We start from the raw sequence: 10909 nt of genomic DNA, 5'->3' as shown, positions 1-10909 counted from the left end.
TGGGGGGGGGGGGGGGACCCTTATTTGATGCTCCTCTCTCTCTTTCTCCACCTCTAATCTCTATATTTAGCCTTCTATCTACTTGTAAGTCCAATTTAAGGCAAAGAACATGTCTCTTGAATATTTTTTTGTTGTAATGAAGTCATAGCTGGATATGTGTGCTTGTAGTTCATATCATACCTCTCTCTCTCTCTCTGGCATATTGAAAAATTTGTACTTCCTTTCTTCTGTAGACTTATGAGAGGTCGTGCATCGAGAAATGGCTAGAAGCAGGGCACAGTACTTGTCCCAAGACGCAACAAGCACTGACTAGCACTGCTCTTACACCAAATTATGTTCTTCGAAGTCTTATAGCGCAATGGTGCGAGGCAAATGGCATTGAACCACCAAAAAGACCAGGTAGCTCTCGAGCCACCAAGACGGGGTCTGCATGTTCCCCCGCAGAGCGTACTAAGATAGAAGCACTTCTCTATAAGCTCACATCTGGGAACCCTGAAGATCAGCGGTCTGCAGCTGGTGAAATCCGTCTTCTTGCCAAGCGAAATGCCGACAATCGTGTGGCGATAGCTGAAGCTGGTGCTATTCCTCTGCTTGTCCAGCTTTTATCAACCCCTGATTCCCGCACTCAGGAGCATGCTGTTACTGCACTTCTTAACCTTTCCATATGTGAAGACAACAAGGGAAGCATCATATCCTCTGGTGCTGTGCCTGGTATAGTTCATGTGCTCAAGAAGGGGAGTATGGAAGCTAGAGAAAATGCAGCTGCCACCTTGTTTAGCCTCTCGGTAGTAGATGAAAACAAGGTAACAATTGGCGGTTCAGGAGCAATTCCACCGTTGGTGACCCTTCTTAATGAAGGTACACAACGGGGAAAGAAGGATGCAGCAACAGCACTCTTCAACTTGTGCATATACCAAGGCAACAAGGGAAAAGCCGTCAGGGCAGGAGTTATTCCCATACTCATGCGACTGCTCACTGAACCTCAAGGCAGCATGGTGGATGAAGCACTCGCTATACTGGCAATATTGGCCAGTCATCCTGAAGGGAAAGCCGCCATTGGAGCTGCTGAGGCAGTACCCATTTTGGTGGACGTTATCAGGAATGGCTCCCCGAGGAACAAAGAAAATGCAGCAGCTGTCTTGGTGCACCTTTGTTCTGGCGACCAACAGCACCTTGTTGAAGCCCAGGAACTAGGGGTAATGGGGCCACTACTTGATTTGGCACAACATGGCACGGAAAGGGGTAAGCGGAAAGCTGCCCAATTGCTTGAGCGAATGAACAGATTTGTAGAAACACAGAAGCAGGCCAGGGCTCAAGCAGATACACAAACACAGAATCAGCTCTCACACCCACCCTCATCGGCTAATGCTGATAATAGTTGAGTATTCTTGTCTATTTCTTCTTACTTGGCTTTATTTGTGTCCAGATCTCTTCAGTGTTCCAGGGTCGTAGCTTGGTTTGAAGGGAGAAGGTGGAAGATCACCTCTCCTGTCCTTTTTAAAGTTATTATTTGTTATGTTCCGGTCTGGACTATAACGAGAAAATACAGCGACAGGAGTAGAGTACAAAAGAGAATTCTCCGAGCTATGACATAATGTGAACGCCAAATTGTACCTTGTAAAATGCAAGTATAATCATCCTCAGTTTTTATTCAAGAACTTCGCTGTGTTAATACCTTGGTCACCCTCTACGACATGTTACATTATATAATCTGTTTTAAGAGAATTGAGATGTACCCACCTGCCATCTATACTTGTCTTTTTCTTTGGGGTTTATTTCTTTCTTTCCTAAATTATGCATTTCGATTCCCATTCTATTTCCTAAAATTACACTTTTTTTTTTCTTTTATATTATCTTCTCAGGAACAGTAATATGTGACGACATCAACAAATTCGCACCTCTATCTTGAGGATTAAAAGAATTAAAACAAAATCTAATTGTTCATTTAATTTTTCAACTTTTTTAGTACAACTTCAAATTGGATCATAGGGTGGGAAGGGTATTCCCTTTTTAATATCGCATTTGTAACACAGAAATTTTTTATTTTTTTTATATCATCAATAAGGAGATTTTTAAATTTTATATCGATAATGCAATACATGGTGATCCGGACTTCAACAGTAGCACTTGTCAGTATGAACCCTCCAGTTGATGTAGCCCCGCTAGTCGACTCAGTCATAGATGCAACCCAATCTCCTAATGAAACCTTATTAGCTTATGTTAAAGGGAATATACCCATATCTTATAATTAGAAATTAACATGTAGATGTTTTTTGGGCAAGTGTTACTCAATCTTGATCTTCAGGAATTAGTTGTAACAAGCTGCACAATATAGCTAAATGAGCATATATGAAAAACAATCCAAAAAGTATTCTTTCTCCTAAAATCCTCTTCTCTATCTAACTTTTCCCCTGTCAAATTGAAACAAAAAGAACAAGAAAATTGCATAAGAAAAGCCCAGCTGCCAGCAGTCTAATTAGAAATTCATACATATACCCCAGCATCTTCACTTCCTATGAAAATGCTAATCGGCACAAATACGTTTTTGTCATGTGAATCAACAGATATAAATCAAACAGCAATGAACGAAAACCAAACATACCAAGAAAAGGAAAACGAAAAATTCTAATCCTGACCCGACTTTTTCACATCCAACAGTGCGGATGTTGTGGCGTGTCAGTACTGTGCTAACCTGGTGTAATTCTAACCTTTCGTTATGCTTCATCGAGCATATGATAAGTATATTTTCGGAAAAAAGAGAAAAAGAAAAACAGACATTAGAATTTCAGTTGAAGCCAATGCTTTCTTTACTAACTTTCCTAATCTTACCACGCACAAAATCCTTGAGAATATTAGGAGGGAAGAGTGACTGAATTTCATCGGAGAGATCAAGTAGATGAACTCTCTCATGACTCTCAGCTTTTCTCTTTGTGGATGGGAGTGATTTGGGTTTTCTTGGAGCTGGCGGACATTTCAATACTATGACATTCTTTCTCATGTGATCCACTGATGTTGGTGTTCTGATCCCACCATCTTCTCCATCATCATCGGCTGCAGATGCCTGCAGTTTGATCTTCAGAACAGGCATTGGAACAAGGGTTTTATCAGCTTCTGGTCTGACCACTACTGATGCTTCTTGATCATGATGGAGCCCTTTCAGCATGAATGCATGGAAATCTTTCTTCTCTGGGAGAAATACTGCATCCTCAGAAGTCATTTTACTGGACAAACCCATCAATGAAACTGGCTTGAAATCTGTGCACATGAAGCTTAAATGTGTGAAAATCAAATTTCTTGGTTGTGTATTTTAAAGTTCCTTCTATATATGAAGAAAAGAGAGCAAGAAGAAGTGATATATATTTGATGGCTAAGACAGGAAAATGTGGTTGGTTCATATATTCAATAATGTAATCATCAATTTTATATTATAATTATATATATCTTTTCTTTAAATTTATTATAGTTGACTTTATCACTTTTCAATTGTTTTTCTGTTTTTCCATATGGTTTGGGGGGTTTGGGTGGAGTTTTCAACTTTTCAATTGAAATTGATGAAAATGAAAGCCCTTTTGGGTGAGGAATCCAATGCAGACAAAACCCTCTTGTCTAAATCAAAAGGACTGAAAGAAACCCTAAAAGTTGAAATACCTTTGTGATCCTATACTAACTTTGATATATATGCATGCCTTTATTGGTTTGGGATTTAACCCTTTTAGGTGTACCTATTTTGTTTCTTCTGCATATATATATATAGGGATCAATCAAGAATTTTTAATTTAGATTGGTCTATTCGATTAATTGGTACCATTTATAATAAATCTTTATAATACGTTATGTAAATATTTTGATATATATATAATCGAAAAGAACATTTAAAAATTTAAATAAAATGGACCAAAACTCTGAATTTCACTAATTTACATTTAAAAAACAAAAAAGACTACTTGATGGAAGTGAATTAGTAGTATGAGATGAAGCAAAGAAATGACATAGGATACTCTCTCATCAGCTCAAACAAAACTATATAATATGTCTTATCCTTACCAAACAATTAAAAACAAAACTAGTTGTCTAAACCAACACGCCAAACACCTTTTACTCTACCTGCACTACAATTGGTTTCCAAAATAATTGGATTAGTTGCCGCCAATCCCTTAACAACCCACCCCAATATATTATTATAAAATGAAATTCTTTTAAAAGCAAGCAGTGTTTAAATCAACCTCAAGAGAAGTTTGCAGATGCAATTTTTTAAGTTTGAGAAGGTGTATGTATGTAATAGAACCAATTGAACATGTTATGAGGCCTTTTGGACAGATATCCATGATAGATAGAGATGAGTGGTGTGTGGAGTGGTGGTGCGGCCGCCTGCTGGGAAAATTGGATGATGATGGTGTGCATGCCTTAATTGTCCAAATGGCCCACAGCTACCACTAAAGAGAGCATGCTATGTTTATGTAATTGTATTGTTTTGAAGAGTGGCGACATGCATTATTATAATTCATTTCCGACCAGCTGCTACCTGCAGGATTATGTATATGTATATATATGGCAACTTAGGATTCCCACTGCGTACGTACGATGGAGTTTGGGGATGAGGGGTGCTGGAATTTGGTTGATGATGAGGAGTTGTTCCTTTTCGGACATGTGTTTTTCTAGACTTTGATAATGTTGGAGGGTGGAGATTGTGAGAGGGTCATCACACCAATCATCATCATCACAATGAGGAAATTAATGTATGCGGAGGGGACACAGTTGGTGGACGCTGGATATAGAGATTGAGGTAATTATTAATGTTAGCTGCATTGATAAAAAGAGTGAACTTTAATGAAAAAACATAAAATAATAAAAATTAAAAATAAGTTTAAATGCAATTACTGTCCCGTACCTATAGGGTAGTGGCAAAACAAGGATCATATAAACAGAGGTGGCAATTTATGCCTGTATCTATTACACGTTTGTTGCCCTCTGACCATTTTACCCTTTTGATGATAAAGCATTTATATATAGTCCATTTTTTATACTCTTAGTTTGACCCAACATACTTTTGAAATAAATTAAGCCCTTATTTATTCGTACCTTTTTTTGACCGTCTTGTTCTCGGGTATTCCAAGTCATAGGTTTTATGAACTTCTTCCAACCACACTATCACAGCAGATGGTTCGCGGGCACTTGACTCCTTTAGCAACAAACAACACATCTCTATTTCGTTTCCTATCTTAGGGTGTAGAAGATACTCCAATATAGGCACTTAATAGGATTTTGGACAACAATTTGGATAGAAGCCTTACTTTTATTGAAAAAAATATATAAAATATTACATAGTTATTATTTCCTCCAAGAGGAGACAACTATTTAGCCTCTCATATGGTCGAGGACTTGACTCGTTTGGAAAACCCCCCATAAGGCTGTGAATTATAAAACTACAAAGATTTGAAAGCTTGAATTATTATACTATGAAGAGTTGGAGAAAATTTATGATGATCCCCATCTGCTTTCTTATTTATAAACGTCTGCGGACTTCAAACTCGAACTCCAAACTTGTTTTTTGAGGATGTCATTGTGTTCGTCATCACTTTGTCTCTTTTGGATGACGTCACTGCGTCGTTTCCAACTGTTGGTCATAATGGCTTGTCGGCTATGTCATTGCTAGCTGGCTTTTTTGCTTTCTGGCTGTTGGCCTTTGTCATCTTCTACCGACAGTCTCACTCTTGAATTTTTACATTCTACAATTTTTACTTCGCCTCGTAAAAATTCTTTTTTTTACCCTTGTCATGCTTTGTTACTATAGAAAGGATCTGGTTATATAATCTTTATAGTAACCCCATCCAAACTGAATTCCATTCCATTACCTTTTTCTTCTCATGGTTTATAATTTTCGAGAAAATTTGACCCCAAAGTCATATTCTCATTTTCTCTTTCTGCAACCCCTGCAATCATGATCTCACGGTCTGCAATTTCTGACATGCCTTCATATTTACCAATAACAAGCTGCTGCACATGATATAAGTCATCACAAGAAAAATAGTTTTCTTTCTTAGTGATGTCAAATATAACTTGTATTTCTTTCCATCCTTCAAGACATCTAAATTTTACGTTATTTACCTAATTTTTTGAGGAGTAAATGTTTTTATCAAGTCCTTCTCTTTTTCTTTATAGCATGTAATCCTATATTCTGAAAAGGATATCATGCTACTAAACTCAATTCTCGAGCTAAGTGTTCGATCTAAAATTAGGTGATCCTTGATTACGGTATCGACACCATCTATTCTAGGTATCCTAATCGGATCTGGTATCATCACTTTGGTAAATTCCTTAAAAATTTTAGAAATCTCAATATACTCTTTCGTAAGAAACAAATCGAAATGATGTTTGTTGGAAAGGGCATAAGCTATTCTATAAGTTACAAAATGCGGCCTATTACCTTCCTTCATAAGATCTTTTCTTTTAAAATCCTGATGAAGGGTCAAAACTATACTGAAATCTTGGTCTGCTAGCTTGTATGCAATCATAGGATGAATATCAAACATTAATTTTCCTGCATGCAAATTACATATCATTATCCCAAGACAACCATCTTTTAAGTTATTGATTCTTCTTTCCATTATAAATAAATGTATTTCGAAATCAATTCATTCCTTATAAGTTGCTTTTATTACTACTTTAATAGTTTCTATTTCATAGTAACAACTTCCTCTTCTCTAAACTTACTTAATTCTTCAATAATTTCTTGTTTAGGAATAAGTTGTATTTCCATCACATTACACGGAACTTGAGAATAACAAACTCACCTGAACTTATTTTGTAGATTATGTGATGTTTCCTCTAATTTAATTCTATCTAGTTAAGGACTCTCCCGATTTTTCTAATCCTAAATACATCGTATGGGCTGAGTTTGGATTCTTGGCACATAATTCTTTCATGGTTTTGTTTGACACTGTTATTTTTGAAAAAGAATCCTAACAGGTTTTCAGAGGTTTGAAGCATATATTTCTTATTGTAGTTATTCTGAATCGATTGAAAATCCATCTAAACCAATCTCTATTTTTTCCTCATATACACTTTCATCTAAAGAAGATCCTCGAATAGGTATATGTGTACCATATAGGCATAGTAGACTGCATCTAGAATGTCACCCATGGTTCAAATTTTCTTAATTCACCACCTACGGGCAGTCTAGAGATATATGACTTCTTGCTCCACAGGTCCAACAGTTACAATCCTTGAAACTTTTATTGGGCCCGATATGGGCTCGTTCGAAATTCCTTCTTATAGGGGTTCCTTTTGTGGATTTTGCGTATGTTCTTCTAGATCCTCGAGATGAAGTCCATATTGGTCCGATCTTCTATTCTAATTTGTATGATCTAGCCTTTAATTTGTAACTCGAACTTTCTTTCGGGTCCATTCTCTAAAAGAGTCTCTTTTTTTAATAAAAAAAATATCTAAATACAATATAAATAAATATTTTTTTAATAAATTTAAGCTCTGATACCATTCTAGGCGAGCATGATGCAACAAAAAGTGAAAATATTGAAACAGAACTAATCTGCTCTTTCTAAAGTAGTAAAGGGGTAAAATCGTTCGTAATTTGTTCAGATTTAGGCGGAGGGTAGAAATTGCCGTATTTTTTGAAGTTCCAGTACATATTTTTCTAGGGTCAAAACTACAATTCTTAAAATGCTCACCCGCAAATTACGGATCAGTCTTTGTAATTAACTCATTAAAATATAATGGACTATAATATAGCCGTATAAAGTTAAAGGATAAAAATATTGTCAAAATTGAAATAATATGAACAATAGCCCCAATTTGAAAAGATCGTATGTGATGCAAATAAATTTTTCCAACTCAACAAATTTCGGGTGTCGAAATTCTACAATTATCAAAATAATTAATTATAAGTTATTATCTATCATCCTTATATTTGAAGTCTTTATTTTGTCACACTCTTATATATAGAATAGTACAGACAATTAAGTTCATATATATATATATATATATATATACCTCTTTATGATGTATATATATCTATATATACTTTTCTCTTTTATGATATATATATGTAGAGAGAGAGAGGAAGTTTGTGGATATTAAAGTAATGATGGAAAGATAAGAAGTAGTAAATGATTGTAATTATGGGGCATGAGAGTGTGTGCACTTTAGTTTGTAACCTTAGTGCCCCACATAATCATATATCCCATACTCTCCATAATTTGTTTCATTATCAACCTTTTTTTCCGAATATATTAAACTTACAATCATTTTTATATATTAATTACTTAATAATTTTTCTCTAAGAATTTAAATTCTTACATAAAGTAGTCGTTTATTATCATATCAGAATCAATTTATTTATATAAATAAAAGATTTCACATGCAAAATTTATTTGTAAAGAGATATTAATTTAAAAAAATTAAATAAAAACTTCTTAATTAATTTAAATTTTTAAATGAGATAAATGCAAAATTTTTATTTAAAGAGATATTAATTTAAAAAAATTAAATAAAAACTTCTTAATTAATTTAAATTTTTAAATGAGATAACGTATTACCATAAAAAAAACATAATTTTAAGAGTTAAATGTATTTTGCATTCCTGAACTATGCATAAAGTGTATTTACATTCCTAAACTATAAATTGTAACAAAATGACCACTCATGATATACACTAATTTTTTTACGACAAAAATGCCAGTACTATTTACGTTCTTAAAATATCTTTATTACAATCATTCTCCTAAATATAATCTGAATTATTATAAATTTTTTATTTAAAATAAACAATACTCAAAATTTATAATTTTTATATTGAGCATAGAATCTATATAAATTTCATAAATTTATAATTCTTATATTTTTTACACAATTGATAAAAAATTTATATAATTTTGCCTGTGTTGTTATGTATATTGAATTTTTTTTAAAAATAAACTATCGATATAAATTTACAATATTACATCGAACATATATGTATTGTAAAATAAGCAAATCTATAATATTCTATATTTTTGTTATGTGCATGGACATGTAATTGAATAAAAATTTATATATATAACATACTTTTTCAATAATATTATGTGCATTATTTATTGAAACATATTTACATGTACTTTTTAACATAATTTATTTACTTTATAAAATATATTTGCATATATTGAGCTTATAAATACTTTTTGTATTTTATAATTTATAAAAAAATATAAATTATAAATATTATTTTTTTAAAAAAATATAAGTAAAATTTTAAATCACTAAAAATAGATTTGGGGAAATATTTTAATAAAAGATATTGTAGGAAGTAGAATAAAAAGGTATAGGGGTAAATGAGAAGAGCATTTTTTTCTTATTAATGCTAAATTATTTTATTAGTGGTGTTTTTATTACCTTTTTACATTTTAAGGGTGTAAATAAAACAACTACATAATTTAGGGATGCAAAGTGTATTTAATCCTAATTTTAATTATTGAAGCTTTGGTTGAATATGTTCTTTTTCTGGAGAAAATGATGTGTGTGGCCCCAATATACTATCACTATGTTTGTTTTCATTTTCAAGTTATTTTCGAGACGAGTCAAAACATACTTAATCTCTACCATCATTCAGAAACATCTTATTTAGGTGTTTTAAACTATTTTAGCATGAATACATACATATATATACACATACATACACATAATTATATATAAAAGAGACATGATTTAACTATGATTTGACAATGAATAGTAATTTTTATCTCCCAAAACACAACATTAAACATACAATACTTATTTTAAATTATCTTAAAAAATAAATCCAAACATATATATTATCTCTAACACGCACTTATTTATCTTTATTTTTCTCTCTCTATCTCTATAAAACACTTAGAAAACGAATCCAAACATTATGTATGATTCTTCAACAGTATCCTTCCAATTTTACAACATTACGCTTACAAGCAAATACACACATGTTTCAGTGTACACAAAAATGTTGGGGCCATATTTTATTTTTTATTATTTTTTAAAATATGGATGCATCAATTTAGAATGAGTTATAAATTAATTATGTCAAATTTTATAACTTTACACATTAAAGCCGCCTTTATTTTGGATGATATAAGTATAATGTATCATACTGTGATTAAATTTTTAATTACCAGCTGATTTGATTAGCTTGTCAAATGTTTACGGCATATTATTATAAATATGGATATGGGTTATATATTTATTAGTGTATGTATGTTTCCTTTTATACATTGTCTGAGTGATAACTATTAAAAAATATTTTTGTCCTTGGCCAAAAAGTCAAATTTGTCACCATTACGTCAGTGTATTTGGTCAGAGAATTAAATGAAAAACAAGGACGAAATTGGAAATTGCATAAAGAATTAGGACAATTTCATAACTCAATTTTTATCACCATTGGTGGGCCATAAAGAAAAACTAATAAAAGCCCTGAATTCTTGATTCAAATCAAGGTACAATCACAATTTGTATCGAACTAGAGGACATAATAACGGGCTGATCAAGAAATAAGTAAATAAAAAATAAAAATTGATGGTGTAAGTAATTAGTGCCTCCTACGAGAAAATACAGAAGGAATTTGATTAAATATAGTTGTCCGATATTAATAATTAATATATGATTATTGTAGTTGTCGATAGTTGTTAAATATAGATACTTGATATTGATGATTGTAATTGATTTATTCAGAAAACGATAATTTATTATTTTTATTTTTTTATTTTTTAAAGAAAGGAATCAAAACTTATCTCAATCGGGATGGATTTAAGTCGGATCCAACCCAAATTCATTGACATTCCTAAATGATTCTACATAGCTAATAAATAGTACAGGCATGTAAATTTCAATGGGCCGGGCTGGGTGACCCGAATGAGACTGCTACTACACGTACTTTATTGGGCTTTTA

The 10909-nt window shown here is 32.7% G+C and overlaps 1 protein-coding gene across 1 annotated transcript in view; it reads left to right on the top strand.

The window, feature by feature from the left end:
* The window catches only part of LOC105170652 (U-box domain-containing protein 13), a 7826-nt gene extending 6087 nt beyond the window's left edge, over positions 1–1739 (top strand). The window contains exon 4 of the mRNA XM_011091508.2: positions 234–1739. Within this exon, the coding sequence (XP_011089810.1) occupies positions 234–1382 (1149 nt within the window). The 3' untranslated portion in view covers positions 1383–1739. The remainder of the gene's footprint in view (positions 1–233) is intronic.

Source organism: Sesamum indicum, linkage group LG9 (genome assembly GCF_000512975.1).
Source record: "Sesamum indicum cultivar Zhongzhi No. 13 linkage group LG9, S_indicum_v1.0, whole genome shotgun sequence".
Classification (NCBI taxonomy): Eukaryota; Viridiplantae; Streptophyta; class Magnoliopsida; order Lamiales; family Pedaliaceae; genus Sesamum; species Sesamum indicum.
The sequence above is the reverse complement of the archived record's forward strand: the minus strand, read 5'-3'. Positions and strand labels throughout refer to the sequence as shown.